The sequence below is a fragment of the Cupressus sempervirens genome, chromosome 3, assembly GCF_028749045.1.
Source record: "Cupressus sempervirens isolate cs-2001-9-10 chromosome 3, ASM2874904v1, whole genome shotgun sequence".
Classification (NCBI taxonomy): Eukaryota; Viridiplantae; Streptophyta; class Pinopsida; order Cupressales; family Cupressaceae; genus Cupressus; species Cupressus sempervirens.
In genome coordinates, this window is record NC_143120.1 from 321,161,998 (window position 1) to 321,184,149 (window position 22,152).

Consider the following 22,152-nt stretch of genomic DNA (forward strand, 5'->3'; position numbering starts at 1 on the left):
TCATTGACCCAGTTGTATCACTACCCCTTAACCCTACTTTGGGCATTGCACCTAATCTCTCGTTTCATTTTTGAAGTACACTACAACTTTAAGTTTATGCAGTACAAGTCATTATCTATGCTCTTGTCATTAGTCTTCTTGGATATTACTTAAGACAACGTTTTCTTTTCTTTTTTGATTGGGGGGCGGGGGGGGGGGGGGGGAGGGGGTGATGATGTAGTTCGTAGAAAAAGCCTATTGTTGTTCATAGCTAGATCTGCAGAGGGACAAGGCACAATCACAAAAGACTTCAAAGACTACACCCCCTACCCCTCCACTGGCTTTTACTAAAGCTGCAAAGTTGCTAGGAAGGAGAAGAGGAAGATGTATACTATTTTGAGGTTGTACTTGGACATACTTATAGTTTTTTAAAGACAATTCGCCATTTTTAGTCTGTGTCAAAGTTTGGTCTATCAGGCTATGGCGACAAGCCATCAACATTTCACATAAGGATGTCATTTTGTACCCTATTGTTGTCCGACAAAAAGGGTAGTTAGATAGTTACTAGTGCGGAGACAGTTGTGTCGTTCATTGGCATCGTTTCGGACATTATAAATGTCGTGAACACTTATGTATTTTGACATCATTATCATTGTATGAAATATCATTGTTGTGTACGGAAAAGCATTTGATAATGAATAGTATTTGGCTGAACATTTGGCGTCGTTGATTTTTTGAATTCGGAGTAGTATGGAAGGACAAAGATAAATGGGAAGAATAGTAGAAGACAACCGGAAGACAAATGATGACGGCGAAACAGAAATTTTTGAAGGAGAGCACGAGGTAGCGCAGAACTTTCACATTTTGTATCGCGTAGGTCTAGAAACATTTGTACAGGGGGAAGCCGCGAAGAACAGGGTTATGACAGATAGTGTGTGGGTGATATGCATGCAAGCCCAACCACAACCAAATTTCTAGACCAAATTCCCCATTTGATCGCACAAGCCTACGTGGCACAGAAGCAACGTCGGGAGGAAGCAGAACACGAGGAACGCCGTCAGGACATCCTCAAGAAATTCTATGAGGAGAGAGTTGCACGACAGCAGAAAACTGAACCATGAGCCGTTGCACCATGGTGTCTAGGGCACTCTAAAGTCTGTAACTGTTGTCACATAAGTCGATACATTATGTATACAAAGTAAATAAATAAAAGAGTGTTCTATTTTGTTTTTTTTTATAATGGTATATGTGAGATGCCCAACCTTTTAAATAAGAATAGGAATTTGAAGGAAGAAATCAACAAATTACAAACTATATGTGGTGAAGTCGAACGACGGTGGAGAATAAGACAAGTCGTCGAGGAACGAACTGAGGGGTAGTCAGAGGAATCATCTAGTGTGGTGGTTGTAGTAGGGTTCATAGGAACCAATGAAGGGTGCCACAATTTGCTGGAATGGCGGGGATGGAGCAACGAGGAGTTGCTAGAGGAAACTCGGCATAGATTAGCAGTGCTTGAGGAGACAAATGAGCAATTTTTACATTCATCACATACACCGCTACAAGAGGGAACCTGTGAAGAAGTAGGAGAGGAGGCAAGGGCAATAGAAGACATTGGGGCAAGAGGAAGTGTCGAAGCAGCACTGCACGGTGGTCAGAGTAACCCGTCGAGACCAACTTCAAATAGTTCGGCGACACGATCTAGTGGTAGTGGTAATCAATGGGCAAGAAGCACAATGTCTCAAAAGAAAAAACTCCCGAAGTTCAAGGGCGAGGGAAGGATACCGTGCAGCACTGTCGTACGTGTGAAACAATATGGGCCGCCAATTCAGTTACAGATGGAAATGAATGGTTGAACCAATTTCTCGACAACCTACAGGGAGTGGCGGTGGATTGGTTCTCCGACATGGACAAGGCAATGATCTCCACATGGGATGATCGGAAAAAAGAATTCCAAGCAGAATTCTGACTGCTCCAGGATGATAACGAGGTTGTAGCAGAAATCTACAACTGTAAACAAGGGAAGGACACTGTTCGAGCCTACAGTCGTAGGCATAAAGATCTTCTTAACCGGATGGGTACTCAACCGGCGGAGGACTTACAAAATGTTGGTTTGTAGAAGGCCTCCGTGGGGCATTAAGAAGAAAAATGAAGATAGTTCCGCCCACATCATACACCGATGCATATGACTGTGCCCTAAATCTAGAAAGTGAAAGAAAAATAGCAAAGAAGAAGAAGTGAAGTAAATCTTCATCCTCCTCTGAGAGCAATGAATCCTCCGACAAGGGAAGCAGTGCCAACAGCGAGGATTAGCCCAGCAAGAAAGTACAAGCACTCCAAAAAGACTTAGAGCAAATGTGGAAGGAATTTAAATCCATGATGGGAACCAGTGGCCGCATGGAGGAAGGAGAAATTTGGTGCACGGATTGCAAAGAGGGGTCATTCAAAGGGAGCGTGTGCCAAAAAGGCGATGTGTGATATTTGTCAGGTCCTAGGGCTTTCTACAAAGGAATGTTTGTTCAACATGAAGACTAGGAGCCAACAGATATTGTTCACACAGGAACAACCATCCACGTCTAGCACAAACAATGAGACCCAGGGCAACAATAATGCCACATTTGGCAGCTACCGAAACAACTGCCGAGGACAACGAGGCAAGAATGACAATAGAAATTGAATACAATATGATTCCAAAGGAAGGCCCATAATCCAATGTCGAGCATGTAACCAATGGGGCCACTTCGCCAAAGAGTCCGAAGAATGACACTCCACAAAAATTATGCCGATGTAATCCAGGAGACCACGAAGATGCTAATTGCCCAAACTAAGTAAATCTCATTAACATCGACAAAGAAAAAGTTTTGGTCGTCACCTGCAACCAAGTTAAGCAGGCCACCTATCCTAACCCCCACACGGAGAAGCAAAGGCTGCGAGATGCATGGGAAGACGTAGAAAAAGAAATAAAAGCTATGAAGGATATGAAAGATGCTATCCCTCAGTGACCAAAGGGAGAGAACAATTTGGTCAATCAAATCCTGCAAATGGAGGTACCCGTCAGAGTTCAAGACCTATTACAAGTAGTACTGCAACTAAGGACGGCATTATTGAATACCCATGCAAACACGTCGGAGACAAAAGGACAACCAACCGTATCAAGAGGGTCCATGAAAGATTCCATGTTGCTAACACTAAGCAACAGCCATCCTCCGGCGGTGGTCGAGATGGGAATCCTCGAAACCATCCTAACGGACACCATCGTGGATGGTGGGTCCGGGGTGAATGTTCTTCCTGAGGAGACATAGAGGAAATTGGGAAAGCCTATCCTGTGGCCATCCACATTCAACCTACTTGGCGCCAACCAGCAGGGGATAAAACCCCTGGGGACCCTGGTGGCCCAACAAGTAAATGTCGGGATGTAGCCATTTGTGCTGGATTTTGTAGTAATCCCATTGAAGAAAAGAGATATGATGCCATTCATGGAAGAGGATGGCTAGTGGCCGCGAAAGTAAATCATAACTGGAAGAAGAATATCCTGTCAATAGAAAGTGGAGGGCGAAAATTTGCGATTGATCTCCGAACTCAAATGGTAAGTGAAGAAATGGCCTCGTCGTCGGAGTCCGAGTTAGACAGAGAGCATCGAAGAGAAGAAGGAAGAATGAATCCGAACGACGAAGGTGTTTTAGAGTTGGAGGAGTGTTCAGAAGACGAGACAAGTTCACTGGATGGACTTTTTCATTGGCAAATGGAAGACTATGAACTCTTCCATATGCACATGCTTGGCGTCGAAGCTCCTAAAGATGAGGAGGTATTTCCACCATAGTTTGTAGAATACAGATAAGGAAACGCAGAGATCAATGAGAGTCCCGCCCATTGCTTTGAAGGAAAAGAGATAAGGTATGAAGAGCAGTTCGTAGAGAGGCAGAGAATCCAAGGAATATACTTGTGGGAGACAACTAGAACCTAGGCATTCAAAAATTTTCTAGAGTTCAAAGATGTATTTGCATGGACTTCCAAAGATTTAAAGGGAATCCCACCGGAGATGTGTGTCCACCACATATAGTTGGTACCCGAAGCCATACCTGTGCGGAAAACCCCATACAGAATGAACAAAACCACGCAGCCCGTGTAGATGAGGAAATACAACACATGCTGGAGGCTGGCATAATATTCAAAGTTCAAACAAGTGAGTGCGTGTCACCAATTGTGATATCAATGAATAAGGACAGGATTCAAATCCGGATATGTGTGAACTTCCGGTGCCTCAACGCGGTCACAATAAAAGATCCCTTCCCAATTCCGTTCACTGACACGATTCTGGAAGAAGTGGCCGGACACGAGATGTATTCCTCCATGGATGGATTTTCCGGCTATAACCAGATCTCCACTGCTAAGGAAGACAAACTGAAAACTACTTCTGTGGTGGAGGATGGCGTGTATGCGTACAACCGAATGCCCTTCGGATTGTGTAACGCACCTGCCACGTTCCAAAGGATCATTTTGTACATATTTGACAAAATGTCGGTAGGCAACTTCTGCGCATTTCTAGATGATTGGTCCATTTTCAATGGACAAGACAACCACTTGAAGGCACTTTAGGAATGTATGGAGAGGTGTCGTTGGGCGAGGCTGACATTGAATCCAAAGAAATGTCGATTCATGGTTCCTCAGGGAAAACTACTTGGACATATTATTTGCAAGACAAGATTAAAGACCGACCTGGATAAAGTAACGGTGATAATAGAAACGGAAGCCCCAACGGATGTATCTGGAGTCAAGTCCTTTCTCGAACACATTGGGTATTATAGATGGTTTATAAAGAACTATGCCAAAATTGCTCTACTCCTAGGCAAGTTGACACGAAAAGGAGAACCATACATCTAGACTTCCGAGCAGGAGACCGCCTTCCCAGAACTAAAGAATAGATTGCTGGGAGTGCCCATATTGGCGTATCCAAACTGGGACAAGGAGTTCCACGTCCACGTGGATGCATCAAACTTCGCTATAGGTGCAACGTTGGCGCAGACTGGTGATCATGGTCTTGATCACCCAGTGTATTTTGCAAGTCGGCTACTGTCAAAAGCTGAGAGGAATTATAGCAGCGGAGGATGGCGTGTATGCGTACAACCGAATGCCCTTCGGATTGTGTAACACACCTGCCACGTTCCAGAGGATCATTTTGCACATATTTGACAAAATGTTGGTAGGCAACTTCCGCGCATTTCTAGATGATTGGTCCATTTTCAATGGACAAGACAACCACTTGAAGGCACTTTAGGAATGTATGGAGAGGTGTTGTTGGGCGAGGCTGACATTGAATCCAAAGAAATGTTGGTTCATGGTTCCTCAGGGAAAACTACTTGGACATATTATTTGCAAGACAAGATTAAAGACCGACCTGGATAAAGTAACGGTGATAGTAGAAATGGAAGCCCCGACAGACATATCTGGAGTCAAGTCCTTTCTTGGACACATTGGGTATTATAGATGGTTTATAAAGAACTATGCCAGAATTGCTCTACTCCTGGGCAAGTTGACACGAAAAGGAGAACCATACATCTGGACTTCTGAGCAGGAGACCACCTTCGCAGAACTGAAGAATAGACTGTTGGGAGTGCCCATATTGGCGTATCCAAACTGGGACAAGGAGTTCCACGTCCACGTGGATGCATCAAACTTCGCTATAGGTGCAACATTGGCGCAGACTGGTGATCATGGTCTCGATCAACCAGTGTATTTTGCAAGTCGGCCACTGTCAAAAGCTGAGAAGAATTGTAGCAGCGGAGGATGGCGTGTATGCGTACAACCAAATGCCCTTCGGATTGTGTAACACACCTACCACGTTCTAGAGGATCATTTTGCACATATTTGACAAAATGTCGATAAACAACTTTCGCGCATTTCTAGATGATTGGTCCATTTTCAGTGGACAAGACAACCACTTGAAGGCACTTCAAGAATGTATGGAGAGATTGTTGGGCGAGGCTGACATTGAATCCAAAGAAATGTCGGTTCATGGTTCCTCAGGGAAAACTACTTGGACATATTATTTGCAAGACAAGATTAAAGACCGACCCGGATAAAGTAACGGTGATAGTAGAAATGGAAGCCTCGACGGATGTATCTGGAGTAAAGTCCTTTCTCGAACACATTGGGTATTATAGATGGTTTATAAAGAACTATGCTAGAATTGCTCTACTCCTGGGCAAGTTGACATGAAAAGGAGAACCATACATCTTGACTTCCGAGCAGGAGACCGCCTTCGCAAAACTGAAGAATAGATTGCTGGGAGTGCCCATATTGGCATATCCAAACTAGGACAAGGAGTTCCACGTCCATGTGGATGCATCAAACTACGCTATAGGTGCAATGTTGGCGCAGACTGGTGATCATGGTCTCGATCAACCAGTGTATTTTGCAAGTCGGATGCTGTCAAAAGCTGAGAGGAATTATAGCACCATTGACAGGGAGGCTCTTGGGATGGTGTACTTGGTACAAAAGTTTAGACATTATCTATTGGCCACACCATTTACCTTTTACGTGGATCACTAGGTGTTGATGTACCTAGAGAACAAACCAATTATGCAAAGTAGAATTAGCAAATGGTTGTTGCTACTACAGGAATTTACCTTCACCATCATTGTGCGACCCTGGAAGAGTCATGTCATTGCCGACCAGCTCTCCCGAATCAAGTTCGGGGAGCCGTCGAAAGGGGTCAATGACGAATTTCCAGATGTACACTTATTCAAAATTGCCATTCTTTCGGAATGGTACAAGTCTATAGGGGAGTATCTACCAACGTCTCAATTTTCGAGATAGATGCCACCAAGCAAATGGCAGAAGCTAGTTTTAAGAAGCCAGACTTTTCAACTAATAAATGGCCTTCTCTATAAGATGGGTCTAGATCAAGTACTTCGACGATGTGTAATGGAGGAAGAACTGCAAAGTGTTCTAAGGGAAGCACATGAAGGTCCAATAAGTGGCTACATGGGACCCGACACAACAGAACAGAAGGTTATGCTTGCCAAGTTATGGTAGCCAGAACTTTACAACGATGCACGAGAATGGGTGTTGAGCTGCAATACATGCTAGAGAGCCGACAAACCACTCAAGAGGGATTTCATGCCATTAAACCCATCCCACACCTAGGAGTTGTTTGAACATTGGGGACTAGACTTCGTCAATCCACTAAAGGCGAGTAGGGCACGACGCTGTCGATACATAGTGGTAGCCACAGAGTATTTAACAAAGTGGGTAGAGGCACAGGCACTACCTGATAATTCTGCAATCAATACGGATAAATTCTTGTATGAACAAATCATCACACGATATGGTATACCTATTCAATTGACAAGTGACAGAAGAGGTCACTTTGTCAACCACATGATCAAATTAGTGACAACAGAATTCAAAAAAATTCATTCCTTGTCATATCCCTACTACCCACGAGCCAATAGCTAGGTTGATGCCACAAATAAAATCCTGGTGACCATCATATACAAATCATGTGGCATCGAACAGGCAGACTAGGAGAAGTTACCTTCAGCACTATGGACCTACCATACCACATTTAAAGTCACAATGGGTCAGACATCGTTCCAATTGATGTTTAGCCAAGAAGTTGTGGTGCCAACCGAATTCAAGGTCCCAAGCGTGCGAATTGCAATTGACAATAGATTGGGAGATATGGAGAGTTTACGAGAACACCTCTACCAATTGAACAAACTGGAAGAACGCAGATTAACAACGCAATGGGCGACAGAAGTGGCACAGACCCATCAAAAAGCGTGGCATGACAAACATTTGAAAAGGACAAGGTTCCAACTAGGCCAACTCGTGCTTCAGTACAACGGCCGTAACGAGATAAAACTAAGGAAATTCAAGGTTAAATGGCTTGGACCCTATAAGTTGAGAGAAGTCGGCGACAATGGATCCATAAAACGATGGACATTGGATGGGCGCGAAATTCTCGAGGCCATAAATGGATCGAAGTTAAAAATTTATAAGGAGCGAGATGGAGGCGAAATAAGGAATCATCGCAAAATTAGACCCGATTAAAAAAAAATTAAAAAATTAAAAACAAAAATAAAAAGAAGAGACGAAGTGTCTCACAAAAACTTGTCCCGTGGACACAAAGTGTCCCGCGAACACAAGTGCCCCACAGGTGCGTGGCCGCAAACACTGTGTCCCTCGGGCGTGTGGCCACAGAATCACATAAGGACTTAAATACTTCCGCGGGGATATCAGCCGCAAGCATAAAGACTTTTTATATATATATATATATATATATATATATATATATATATATATATATCCAGCATAACGAAAAAAGAAAGGAGCCGTGGAGAAGGTAGGGAAAAGAACGGCAAAAAGAGATAGTCACCTAGCCGCCAAGTATAGAGCATCCATCGTGGAGAAGGGCAATCCGCGGTAGCTATTGGTGTTGGTAAGGAAGCCATGAGAAGAGTATCTTTTGAAGGAAAAAAAAGGGAGAAGCTACGGGAACCATATTTCAAAGCATAGCATCTACGAGAAGAAAAGAATATCCCCAGGGAACCAGAGGACAGCAAAGGCATTCAACGTGGGAACCATTGTTGCCGAAGAATCACTGCCACGGGAGACAAAAGGAGAGAGAGAAACCCTACCCGTTTCTTTTAGTGACTGTTGTCAGTAAATCTATAGTGTAGCCGACGGGTAGAGTAGTATCCGAACGGGCGCGTGACGCTTGAATCACCCCTTCGGGAAGGTATATGTACACGTTCGAGATGGACTTTGGAATCATCGATAGATCATTGTAATCGGATTGTAATCTGCAAGTGCATACATGAATAAAGTAATTGTTATGAATTGAATTGTGTTATACATGTGTTGAACTTCTTACCCTATGCGGTAAACATTTGGTGCCGTTGCCGAGGACAGAGGCAATTTTTCTTGATGATGTCGCAGCTCTAGCATCTAAGGCTCGCCAAGTTATAGATTCGGCAAAGATGCAGGCGTTGGAGTCAGTAGGGAAGGAGCTGGAGAGAGTCATATCCTTCATACGAACGGGATGTCCAGCTGCTTTTACGGTTTGTTTTGAGGAGATGGGATGGCCCGATGTGGAGACCACAGAGATGCGACAAGATTGGTCCATGACGAAGGATCCCGAGATGGAGAGTCAGATTGAGATACTGATACAGGAGATCACGAGGTTACACAGGGAGATATATTACACTCTTCGGATGAATCAGGCGGACCAGATAGCAGCTGAGAGAGCTCAGGAGGAGTCAGCTGCCAAGTTTGCTTCGAAAAGGGCAGCCTGGCAATCGGAGAGGGCAGCTTGGCAATCCGAGAGGACAGCCCTGTTCGGGGAAAAAGAACAATTAGCAGCAGCAAACAAGCAATTGGCGGCGGAAAAAGAAAAGATGGCAGCGGAGAAGGAGAAGGAATTGGGAGAGGTCGGAGAGATGATGCAGTCAACCCTAGAGCTCCAGTTGGAAGCAGAAGCAAAGCTGAAGATCAGAAAAAAAAGGTCTACAAGCTAAGGGCAGAGTTGAACGAGTTGCAGACGCGGACGGCCACTACGCCAGGGATGCATCCCTCTATCTAGTACTTATGCATTGATGCATTTTGTTAGTAAAATTTTGAAATGAATTTTGTTTTATTGTCATCTGAAGACGACTTTTCTTTTGGGGGGGATGATGTTGGTAAATGTATAGTGTAGCCGACGGGTAGAGTAGTATCCGAACGAGCACGTGACGCTTGAGTCACCCCTTCGCAAAGGTATATGTACACGTCCGAGATGGACTTTGGAATCATCGATAGAGCATTGTAGTCATTGTAATCGGATTGTAATCTGCAAGTACACACATGAATAAAGTACTTGTTTTGAATTGAATCCTGATATACATGTGTTGAACTTCTTACCCTATGCGGTAAACAATGACATTAAAAGACAAAACAAGAGGTCGTTATTATGGAGTCCGCAGGGAAAAGAAGGCAGTGGAAAAATCAGTTGAAGGAAAATATGGAAAAGAATGCGATAGTGTTCGCTTCCAGAATCGGAGTTGTAGGGCCGACAGCATCCAGCAGTAAGAAGCAGAAAGTGAAGGCTGACCTATCACACCTCGCAGTTCAATTTGACGGCTGAATGGCAGTGAGTGTGGGAAATGGTGGCAAGAGACTGCAGATACAGATGTAATCAAGCAAATCCTTATATGAGAGCAAGTACATTGGGAAATACAACTTCTGGTATTTTCCGTTCGGCTGTTTGAATCGATTTTAAGAACTATGATAGAATCGTACAACAAGAGCAATAGAACGAGTACATTTGTTTACAAGAAGCACCCTATGACAGTCTCTTTCAAACCACGCGATTTCAGTAGGGCTTTTGGCATTCCTAGCCAAGGAAGTCAAAAGGTGGAGACCAAGAATCGCAAGTTCTCACAAGAATGTAAGGAGTATTGGGTGAAATTAGTGGGCCGCAACCTCACACCAGAGGAAATGGAGTTCGTGGTGAAGGTTGCCAAGAGCTGAGGACTACAGAGAGATTTTATTCGGGAGGGCCACCAGAGATGTATCATGGATGTAATTTAAAGCAGGTTGACAGGGGCAAGTCGAGCCTCAGATATATAGCTTTGCCGCAGATTACATTTGTGAACTGCATCATGACTGGTACTGTGTATGATTGGGCCATGGTCCTCGCCGACAGGATGGAGGAGTTTATGATAATCCACCATTGGACATTTTTCATGCCACATCATGCCATCAGCTTGTTTTTGGAGGCAGCCCTTCATCAAGTTCCAACCGACGATTTTGAAGTTCCACCAAGGGGGAAGATGGTGCCAGGAGAATCCCCAATATTCTACTGGAGACATTTAGACGTGTGGAACTACGGCCAGTCAAAAGAAAGTATTGCAAGAATTGGAGGCATACGAAGACACGGACAACGGAAGGGAGGAAACCACAGAAAGCAGTGGAGCCGATTTCGAGGAAGAGAGTACCTTGGTGGAAGTTGGCAGCAATGCGATAGTCGGCGGATCCACATTCTTCACCCCTCCCCAATTGCCAACTTTGGAACACTTAACAGCCACTACCTCGCTCATTCCTCCGTTTGGCCAGAGACATGTGTCGATCGTCATGACGGCCACGACAGATGTTATGACTTCACAGACGGCCACGACAGATGTTATGCCTTCACAGAGTTTTTCGCCAAACTCAATTGCACCAACAATGCCAGTTGCAAAGATAGTAGAGTTGCCAGTGCCAGAGCTCGAACCTCAGGGTTGATTAGATGTGATTGGCTCTAACGTTGTGGTCACCATATCTTCCTCTCTATTCCCTGACACCCAAGAAGTACAGCCAGTTCCGTTGGTACAGCCAATTCTGCTGGTACAGCCAGCACAACCAAATGAGAGCATTGAGCTGACACAAGCAACACAATCCGAAAAGATGGAGGTGATGGACAAAGCCAGTGCATTCCTACGACAACAGTTCCGACTCATTCCTGAAAAGGTCGGTCCTTCCATTCAACCCCCGAGGCATGGAGAGGCATCCCTAGGAGCAGCTGCCATATTGAGCCAAAAAAGGCAAGACTACCACAGTCCAAAGATGCGCCCGGAAAGGAGGCAGCACCGAATGTGGACGTGGCTACCGCTGGAGAGGCAGAGATGGATACCGATGGGGAGTGGAATATCGACGATGTGGCAAAAGAGGATTATGGGTCGAATGAGGATAGATGCAAGGCATACCTCAAAGCGATGCAGGTGGTGATGGAGAAAGGACGCATCGTTGCATGTCAAGCTTTGACTCGTAGGAGGGAGTAAAATTTGATCCGAGCTTATATTCGGGGGGTTTGTCCTGAGCGTTTTCGCTATTGCTTTGAGGTAGGAGATGGCCAGTAGTGGAAACACTGGAGATGTTGGCTGATTGGGCTACAGAGCCTGAGTTGGGACCGTGCAACACTCCGATGGAGAACCTGGCACACGATATAGTGGGGTTATATAAAGGTGTTTGCTTATAGACACGCAGAGGTGGACAGGGCATTAGAGACTATCCCAGCTGAAAGATCTATGACAGTTGAGAGGGAAACTAGGGAGAAGTTAGTTGTTAAATTAGTTAGCCAGCAGGCAGTGTGGGCAGCTAAGAACGCAACACTTTTGCGGGACAAGGAGATGGCCGAACAAAGACTATAGGCGGCCGAGCAAGAATTGCAAACAACTAAGGCACAGGCCATGGACGTAGCGCTTCTTCTGAAGGAGGCAGTGGAGGTTAATACGCGTACGAGTTGCGCCAACAACAGAGCACTTCAGGGACGCCACCTCTTCCCTAGTGTATATTGTTTCTATGTTGTATGTTGTCTCCTAATTTCGTTAGTTTTTGAAGTAGCCAGGAGAGGACTTTTCTTTTTTTGGGGGGATGATGTTGTACGGCAAAAAGGGTAGTTAGATAGTTACCAGTGCGGAGACAGTTGTGTTGTTTCATTGGCATCATTTCAAACATTATAAATGTCGTGAACACTTATGTATTTTGGCATCATTATCATTGTATGAAATATCATTGTGTACAGAAAAGCATTTGATAATGAATAGTATTTTGCATTGATTATATGTTTTCTTTCCTGTTCACCCACGGGCTGAACACCTATTTCCCATTTAAATATATCTAAATGCAGCTTTTTTGTTTTATTTACTCATTCACTAACTCATTGGATGCATCTCATTGAATTTTGCAAAAAAAAAAAACACTTCTACTTAAAGTTAAGCAATTTTCAAGTTGTTGGGACTTTTTTGCCAATAAGTTGCCAATTAATCTCCGATTTTTTGCTGATTTGTTTTGGCCCTTAGCAATAAGATGTTAAATTTGTAACTTTGAACACCATATTGGTCTGATTGTGCAAATAGCACAAGTATTATCTTGCATGAAATGCCTTATGAAGGCCTATTGCTCCTTGTCTAGACATGATTCGCAGCTCCTTGAGATAACTGTGTTTAACTTAACTAATCTTTGTTAAGTTTGTCTACAAACCATTACCTTCTTAGATCACCGATTATGAGAATGCAAAGTGGGCCGACCTAGGAAGGGTCATGTCCCCTAGAGGGACTTGCCCTTTGGTTGATGTATTTATATGGGCTGTGGTTGAAGTTTAAGGACACACATAAATAATAAGTCTACTCCTTGATCAATACTGCCCTAAGATGACTTGCAGAAAATAAAAACATTTCCAGAATTATATTTCTCAATTCACTCGAGTCTATATATTGAAGATCATCTGTAGCAAGCATAAAACTAGAAGGTATAATCTAAGTCTAATTGATAACAGAATTTGTAGAAACTTTACACGGTATAAAAGCTCTGGTAGTCGAACCTAGGATCTGCAAATTAAACAATCAAACTTAATATATCTAGCATCAATCTTCTATCTTCAATGGCATACACAATCAGACCGAGGACAGGTTTGATGGGAAAAAACACTTCGATGCTTGGAAATTCAGAATCATGATGATTCTTGAAGAAAATGATGTGAAACAGTTTATTGATTCAACATCCAAACAACTTGTTATTGAACCTAATAAAACTCTTTGGAGTAAAAGAAACAGGAAAGCCATGCAGATCATATTAGATGGAGTAAAAAATGAAATAGTACCCATGCTAATGAAACATCAAACAACATTTAATATGATGAATGCATTATTGAATGCATATGAGGTTAACAATGCAACTAGAGTCCTCGCACTAAAAAGGCAACTAAATCATATACAGATAAAGAAGGGAGAATCAATGGATTCCTACTTCCTAAGGGTTGCCAATCTAAGAGATAAACTTGCAAGTATAGGAACCATAATTGATGACAAAGAATTAACACTAATGGCTATAGATGGATTACCAAATTCATGGGAAACATTCCCACAAGGTGTAAGTGCTAGACACAATCTTCTTGACTCCAATAGACTTAAGGAAGATTTTCTTCAGGAAGAATCCAAAAAACTCAAGAAAGGGTGAAAATTGAAAATTGAAGACGAAGAACTCCATGTTCTCAACACAAATTCCTATAAAGGAAAGAAGAAGCATTTCAAGAAGAAGGGTAATCAAAGGAATGACAAACCTAAGAAAGATCTATCCAAAATAAAATGCTTCAAATGCAAAAAGTTTGGACACTAAGGATCTAATTGCCCTGAGAATTCTAAACAAAAAATAAATTGTACAAAGATTGCTAGGGAAGAAGATAACTATGATCTTGAGAATCGTGTATTGTATTCCGCAATATCAAATGAAGTATCGAGCAAGGCATGGGTGACTGATAGTGGATCATCTCAACATATTACAAGATACAAAGAAGCACTAGACTCTATATCAGAAGAAGTTGATAGCGAAGTTACCATCGGTAATAATTCAACTCATTCCGTCAAAGGAATAGATGATTGCACCCTGAAACTAAAGTTTGGTAGTGTTCTACATCTCAAAAGAGTACTCTATGTACCAGGAATAAAAAAGAATCTAATCTCTATTACAACACTTGAAGATGGACATAATGTTGCTTTCATGGATGGTAAAGTATTGACCTGGTCTAAGAACTCTTCATTTAAGAAATTAAAGTTGATTGGTCAAACAAAAGGATACTTGTATGAATTAAATACAGAACCTAGTCAACCTGTTCAAGCATTAATTCATGAAGCTGCTGATATAAACGAAATATGGCACAAAAGGTTAGCACATCTAAATTTCAAAACCTTATCAACTATGGAGAAGATGGTTACTGGTTTACCTAAATTAAATAAAGATCATTCAAGCATATGCAAAGGATGCGCTCTGGGTAAGAACACCAAAAATCCATTTCATGATAACACTAGGTAAACTAACAATGTTTTGGAATTAATCCACTCAGATTTGTGTGGACCTATGTTTGTTCCTTCTCTTGGAGGATTATGGTACTATATACTCTTTATAGATGATCTCTCTAGGAAAATTTGGGTTTACTTCTTAACGTGTAAAGAATAAGAAGAAATTCTTAAGAAATTTGAAGAGTTCAAAACCTTAACTAAAAACCTATCAGGACATAAAATTAAAATTCTTAAGATTGATAATGGAGGGAAATATACTTCAAATTTGTTTAAAGACTTTTGTAAAGAAACAAGAATTAAGAGGGAGTACACTGTTCCTTATAACCCACAACAAAACGGGGTAGTAGAAAGGAAAAATAGAACAATTATAGAAGCAGCAAGAGTTATGATATTTGATCAAAATTTAGAATATTATCTTTGGCTAGAAGTCTCTTATACTATTGTCTATATTCAAAACAGAAGTCCTTACTCCTACCTTAAAGATACAACTCATGAAGAAGTTTTTACTAAGGTTAAAACTAATATAAGTCATCTTAGGATTTTTGGGTGCCCTATATATATACATGTTTCTAAGGAAAAGAGAACCAAGTTAGAACCCTCCGAGAGGAAAGATATTTTTGTCAAGTATAGTGAAACATCTAAAGCATATAGGATTTTCATACCTAGTTAGAAAAACATTGAACTTAGTAGGGATGTAATATTTGAAGAAGATTTGCCATTCAAAAGAGCCCTAAGTTCTAAAGATCCCTCTACCGTACTTAATTCTAAAAAAAATACTAAATTTGAGTTTCTGAGGGAGAACATTAAAGAAATTGAAAATGAAATTCAAGATCTTAATCTTGAGGAAACTCAAAATTCAAAGAAAAGACCACTTTAGGCCATTACGACAGTAGAGGAAGCACAAGACTTCGCTGCACCATTTGGAACCTTCAGGGAAAGCAAAAAACCCAAAAGATTTTCTAGTTATGCAGCAAACATGAGTGATTTATCTAAATCAGAACGCACCAATGTTTCAGATGTTATTAAACATACAACTTGGAAGGATGCTATCATAGAAGAATACTAATCCATTATTAAGAATGATGTTTGGGAAATTGTTGATAGACCTGAAGAAAAATCCATTTTTCCTTCTAAGCGGATATTTAAAATCAAGCATGTTGTTAATGGTAGCATTGCAAAAATATAAAGCCAAATTTGTAGCCAAGGGATTCTCTCAGAAAGAGGGAATTGATTATTAAGAAACCTTTGCAACTGTTGCCCGATACACCTCTGTAAGAGCAGTCCTAGCGATTGCAGCATCAAAGGGATGGAAGTACATCAAATGGATGTAAAAACAACATTTCTAAATGGAAAGATTATAGAAGAGGTATATTTAGAGCAACCTGAAGGCTTTGAAACTCATAATCCTAAAGTTTTTGTTTGCAGGCTTAAGAAAGCTCTATACGGGTTTAAACAAGCTCCAAGAGCTTGGTATGAAAGAATTGATAAGTATCTCACCAACTTAGGATTCTCCAAGAACGAAGCCAATCCAAATCTATATTATCAATAGGATAAAGATGATATAGTAATTTTGATAATGTATGTTGATGATTTACTAATAACAGATGATGATCATCTTATAAAACAATGCAAGAAAGATCTAATCAAAGAATTCGAAATGAAGGATTTAGAACTCCTTCATTACTTCCTAGGACTAGAAATATGGCAGAATTCTGACAGCATCATACTTAATCAAAGAGAGTATACATTAGATATTTTGAAGCAATTTGAAATTTGGAACTATGGATCTATGTCCTCTCCAATGGAGACTAATCTACATAAATTTAAGAAAGTAGCAACAGAACACCTTCCATAGATTCTACTCTCTACCGACAGATGATTGGGTCCCTTATGTACTTGGCATAGTTCCAAAAATCGCCATGAAATCGCCGAAATCGCGATAAGATTCATGGCTCCCGATTTTTTTGGAATCGGAAATCGCTGGTGGCGATTTTTTCTTGTGAATCGCCTGAATCGCCAAAATCGGCGATTCATAGCAAAAATCGCCAAAATCGCCATCGTGAATCTCCAGAAATCGGCCGCAGCAGCAAGGATAGAAAGTTCAATTTTAAAAAAAAAACACATGTTTTATTTGCTTTCTAAGTTGACTTTACTCTTTGTTATAACCCTAAAGAGCCTTCTATTTGCTTAGTATGAGTAGAAGAGAGGAAGAGTGAGAGAGAAGAAGAGAAAAGAGAATCCATAGGTTTCCAACCGGCAAGAAGGAAGAGCACCAAAGAGATCAGAAGTCCATTTGGGGAGGCCATAAATTGCATTGGGAGCATTAAGGAGTCAATATCAACACTCCTCAACTCATTTGCAAGAGGTAAGTGTTGGTTTTTTTTTTGCATGTTAGTGTAGTATGCATTTTTTGTTAAATTTTTTTAGTGTTCATTTGCAAATCTTGAATGTTTTTTATTTTTAGTTTTACTAAATTGCAAACTAGGGTTTGTTGTTTTGTAGTTTTTGCTTATTAGTTGCAAACTTTGATTTTTTACATGAATTTTTTTATTGCAGCAGCCCTTTGCTTTCATTTTCCAATTTCCACAATGGGTAAAAAAGATGAATGCTGGAAATATAATGAAGAGTTTCCTGGGAGAACCAAATATCAAACAAAATGTATATTTTGCAAAGAAAAAATAAATTCGGGAGGTATCTATAGATTGAAATACCACATTGCTGGCATACCTGGCCATGATGTCACAGTTTGCACTCAACAAACCGTTGAGGCAAAACGCTCTTATTTAGTGGCATTAGAAAAAATTGAACAAGACAAGTTGACTAAGAAAATGCAACTTGAAGGGTTAAGAGGTATTGGCTCCCGTGCTCCCACATCCGCAACCGCATCTACATCTGCAAGTGCATCTGCATCAGCTTCCACATCCGTAGGTTGTGTTGGGGAGGGTTCTTCTAGGCCTCCTTTTCATCCTAGTGCTAGTGCTCATGTGAGTGTTAGTGGTAGTCGGTCTCATACTGAGACAGAGTCCAACACCAACCTATTGCGGCCTAGAGTGCGGAAAAGCAGAATGGATAGTTACTTTGTGCCCCGCACTACTCCTGGCTCCCAACCCACGCTTGAGGGCATGGGTTTGAACAAGGAGATTCATGATGCTACCAGAAAAGAGATTTGCAAATTCTGGTACTTTTGCAACATTCCATTTATTGCAGCCAGGTAATTGATTCTTTTTTCTTTGTTATCTTCAAAGTTAAAGTTAAAAGTAAAAGTAAAACTTTAATTATATCTACTTGTTTTATGATTTTAGTTTTTGACATCTAAATTTCTAATCAATATCATTATCTATTTGTGACAGGACTCCTTATTGGCAGAACATGATAGATGCAGTTACCATTTGTGGTCCGGGGTTTAAAGCCCCAACTGAGGCTGAGTTGAGTGGATACCTCCTGGAGGAAATGGTTGAGGATATGAGGCATGAGCTTGAGGACAACCGAAAGGAGTGGATCGAAAAGGGTTGCACCATCATGACTGATGGTTGGACAGATAGGAGGGGAAGAACACTCCTCAATTTTCTTGTATCCTGTGGAGGTGATTGATCATTCTACTTTCCTACATACATAATTTTGAATCGTGATTGACTATTTCAAATTTTGATTTGTTGATTGCTAATAGTAATTATAATTCGTTGTTTTGTTACTTGTAGGATATACCATGTTCCTCAAATCCATTGATGCTTCTGCTCATGTAAAAAACGCCACATACTTATGTGAGGTTATTGAGGAAGTTATAGCAGAGGTGGGGGAACAACATGCGGTGCAAGTGGTGACGGATAATGCAGCAAGTTATGTTGCTGCAGGTAAACTTTTAACTTTTTAAGTTTTGAAAATAAATTTATTTGAATTTTGAACTTTTTCTAATTCTAACTTAGAATTTCTAAGTTTCCTAAGTTCTAACATGTTTGAAATTTGAATTTCTAATTATCTTAAAATTGTTGTAGGCAAACTTTTGATGGAGAGGCACCCCACCATATTTTGGTCCCCTTGTGCAGCACACTGCCTTGACCTCATGTTGGAGGAAATTGGCAAACTTGAGTGGGTCAAGTCATGTGTGGAAAGGGCAAAAAACATATGTAAGTTTATTTATAATCATTCATTTGTCCTTAGCACAATGAGGAAGTACACAGGAGACAAAGAGTTAGCTCGTCCAAGGATCACGAGGTTTGCCTCGAATTTCATCACCTTGCAGTCCTTGTTGACATCAAGGGATGATTTGAGGAGCATGTTTGTTGGGCGGTAGTGGATTTCATCTTCCTATGCTACGACCACTGCAGGGATAGATGTGGTGGATTGCATATTTGATGATGATGGTTTTTGGAAACCTGCTAGAGAAATATTTAAGGTAATTTTATTGCAATTTAACATTTAATATTTTACAGTTTACTATGCTAATTGTTTAATGATTTAGTTTTACCTTATATTATTGAATTATTCTATGTTTAAGTTTTGACTCAAATTTTTGTTTTACTTTATATGTAGGCCACTAAGCCTCTTGTATCTCTCCTACGAACTGCTGATGGGGAGAAGCCCTCTATGGGCTACATATATGAGGGCATGGATAGGGCCAAGGAGGCCATTAGAGCTCAGTATGCAGGAGTGCAGGAGAAGTATGCCCCTATTTGGGACATCATTGATAGGAGATGGCAGAATCAACTCCACAGACCCATCCATGCAGCAGCTTACTTTTTGAATTCGGCATTTCGTTTTCGTCCTGACTTCAAGGCGGATGAGGAGGTTCTCACCGGATTATATACAGTGATCCAGAGGTTGAGTACTGATGAGGATAGCAGTGCTGCAATTATTGAGCTTGATAAGTTCAATAATAAAGAAGGGCCACTTTTCTCTAGCAGGGTAGCCATAGATGCTCGGGAAACAATACAGCCAGGTAAAAATTAAATAATATATTCAATGTTCATGAATCTAGATTCTAAACTTAAAGTTGATTGTGTAATTTTAGAGTTAACTTGTAATTTGTAATTTGTAAATGAGACTAATTATTTTTATTTTCCCTTATTTCAGATAGATGGTGGCAAATGTTTGGGGCCACAACCCCAAAACTTCAAAAAATTGCCATTCGTATTCTGAGTCAGCCAAGCAGCGCTTCTGGATGTGAGCGCAGTTGGTCCATGTTCGAGCACATCCACTCGAAGAGGAGAAACAGGTTGACAGTGCAGAGGTTGAATGATCTTGTCTTCGTTCATTACAACCTCCGTCTTAGGATCAGACAGATTTTGGGCACTGACTCCTCTCCGATCATTCTGGAGGAGATTGATCCAGAATCAGAGTGGCTCACAGAGGTTGTAGATCCAGTCTTCACTGAGGAAGACCGTGCGTGGATTGACCAGGTGGATATAGAGGCTGAGGCAGCTAGAGCACGTTCTTCAGGCATTGGTAGACGCACACGTGCACGCACAGACACAGGCCCTAGCGACATTCGTGAGCCCATCTTATATGCGGGAGATATGGCTCGACAGTCTTCTAGGACCTACATTAGACGCCTTGCTACTAGGCAGACTGGATACTCAGAGGCTGAGGCTGAGGCTGTAGCCGAGCTTGAGGATGATGTTGAGGATGATGATGACTATGAGCCTGAGGCTTGAGCTGGAGCCTTGTTTTTATATTTTGTTTACAGATATTGATACTGAATCATTGATAGACATATGTTTCAAAGTTTCAAACTTTCATGGATCTTCATCTTAGATTCTTACATAAATTTATGATTTGATGTCTTATGGATCATCTTACATACATTCTATGATTTAAATCATTATGATCATTTGATTTCTATTTACTTCAGCTAGCCTACAATTTACATTTTAGAATCTTAGATAACATAGTTACGTATGTGATGGATTTTATGTTTCATGTTTATGTATGTTAAGTTTTAACTTCTATTTGATGATGTTATAGTGTGCTTAAGTTATATTCAATAAAGGGTGCATGAAATAAGTTTTAAATTGTTAAAATCTTTAAATTTAAAGGGTTTTTTCAAATTTGCCGATTCATCGCCGATTCATTGCCGATTCATTGCCGATTCACGATTCGATTCGGCCTTGCCGATTCCGATCCGATTCCGATTCACGTTTCTTTAGTACTTGGTAAATACAAGACCTGATATATGCTATGTTGTTAACGCCTTAAGTCAGTTTATGTGTGAGCCAAAGGAGATTCACCTAGTTGCAGTAAAACACATTATGAGATACTTACAAGGCACTCTTAACCTTGGGCTCAAATATGAAAAAGATGACTTGGATTTACATGGATTCACTTACTCAAATTGGGGTGGAAGTGTGAAGGATAGAAGAAGTACTTCAAGATGTTGTTTCAATTTAGGATCAGCAATGATTTGTTGGATGTGCAGAAAACAGTCTTCAGTAGCACAAATTTTCACAGAAGCCAAATACATTGCAGCAGCGATGGCCTCTCGGGAAGCAGTTTGGCTTAGAAAGTTACTTGTGGGATTATTTGGCCAAGCCATGAATCCTAGGATTATTCATTGTGATAATCAAAGTTCCATCAAGCTTTTGGTGAATCCAATTTTCCATGACAGGCCCAAGCATATCGAAATTCCTTACCATTATGTAAGAGATATGGTAGACAGGAATAATGTAAAATTAGAATACATTTGCACTACAGATCAGACAGCAAATATTCTCACCAAACCTCTCTCTAAAGTGAAGATAGATCACTTCAGGAAAAAACTTGGTATGATTGAATTATAAAATTTTGTATTGTTTAAATTATTAATAAAAAAATTTACTGTCAAGCTATTGACTGTTATGGGCTCCACCATTTGTATTCATTATTTGAGAGGTAACGATCTCCAAGATAATGAACACTTGTATAAAAGACATTATGAGAGATGATGATCTCTTAGATAATGTGATGTATAGTAGAGATCTACTGTCAGATATAGATGAGTTCAAGATCACATTGTGATGTAGGCATTTTTTTCTATGAGTCACAAATTGGATAAATGAAGAATTTAATTATTCTCTAGATTTTATCATGTGTTCTGGTAGTTCTCAAACTCGGGATCATGTTGTGATATAGGACCGCTAATGCTTATGAGTCACAACTTGGATAAATGAAGAATTTAATCATTTTTTGGATTTTATCCTGTATATTGTATGCTTTGAAAGATTGTTATAACTAGTATCAATGATAAGTCATATCATAGGTATAGTAATATGACCTAGTATCATGTGTTCAAAGATACCACATGCTTACAAGATTCAGATAGAAACAAAGTATCAATCTATGCTTATTCATCATAAGTGATGATGCTAGATATGTTATCTCTCAATAT

General features: G+C 40.8%; 3 protein-coding genes across 3 annotated transcripts in view; 2 read left to right on the plus strand and 1 right to left on the minus strand.

Annotated features, from left to right (window-relative positions):
• The window catches only part of LOC149566287 (Nop53 protein), a 106,539-nt gene that overhangs the window by 13,105 nt on the left and 71,282 nt on the right, over positions 1 to 22,152 (minus strand). The gene's annotated exons all lie outside the window — the stretch shown is intronic.
• LOC149566288 (uncharacterized) lies at positions 16,961 to 19,073 on the plus strand. Its single transcript, XM_089819693.1, has 4 exons — positions 16,961 to 17,157; positions 17,349 to 18,003; positions 18,143 to 18,375; positions 18,491 to 19,073. Exons 2-4 carry the CDS (start codon positions 17,381 to 17,383, stop codon positions 18,661 to 18,663), a joined length of 1,029 nt encoding a protein of 342 aa, XP_089675819.1. The 5' UTR covers positions 16,961 to 17,157; positions 17,349 to 17,380; the 3' UTR covers positions 18,664 to 19,073.
• On the plus strand, positions 19,306 to 20,634 carry LOC149566289 (uncharacterized). Its single transcript, XM_089819694.1, has 2 exons — positions 19,306 to 19,728; positions 19,863 to 20,634. Exons 1-2 carry the CDS (start codon positions 19,377 to 19,379, stop codon positions 20,441 to 20,443), a joined length of 933 nt encoding a protein of 310 aa, XP_089675820.1. The 5' UTR covers positions 19,306 to 19,376; the 3' UTR covers positions 20,444 to 20,634.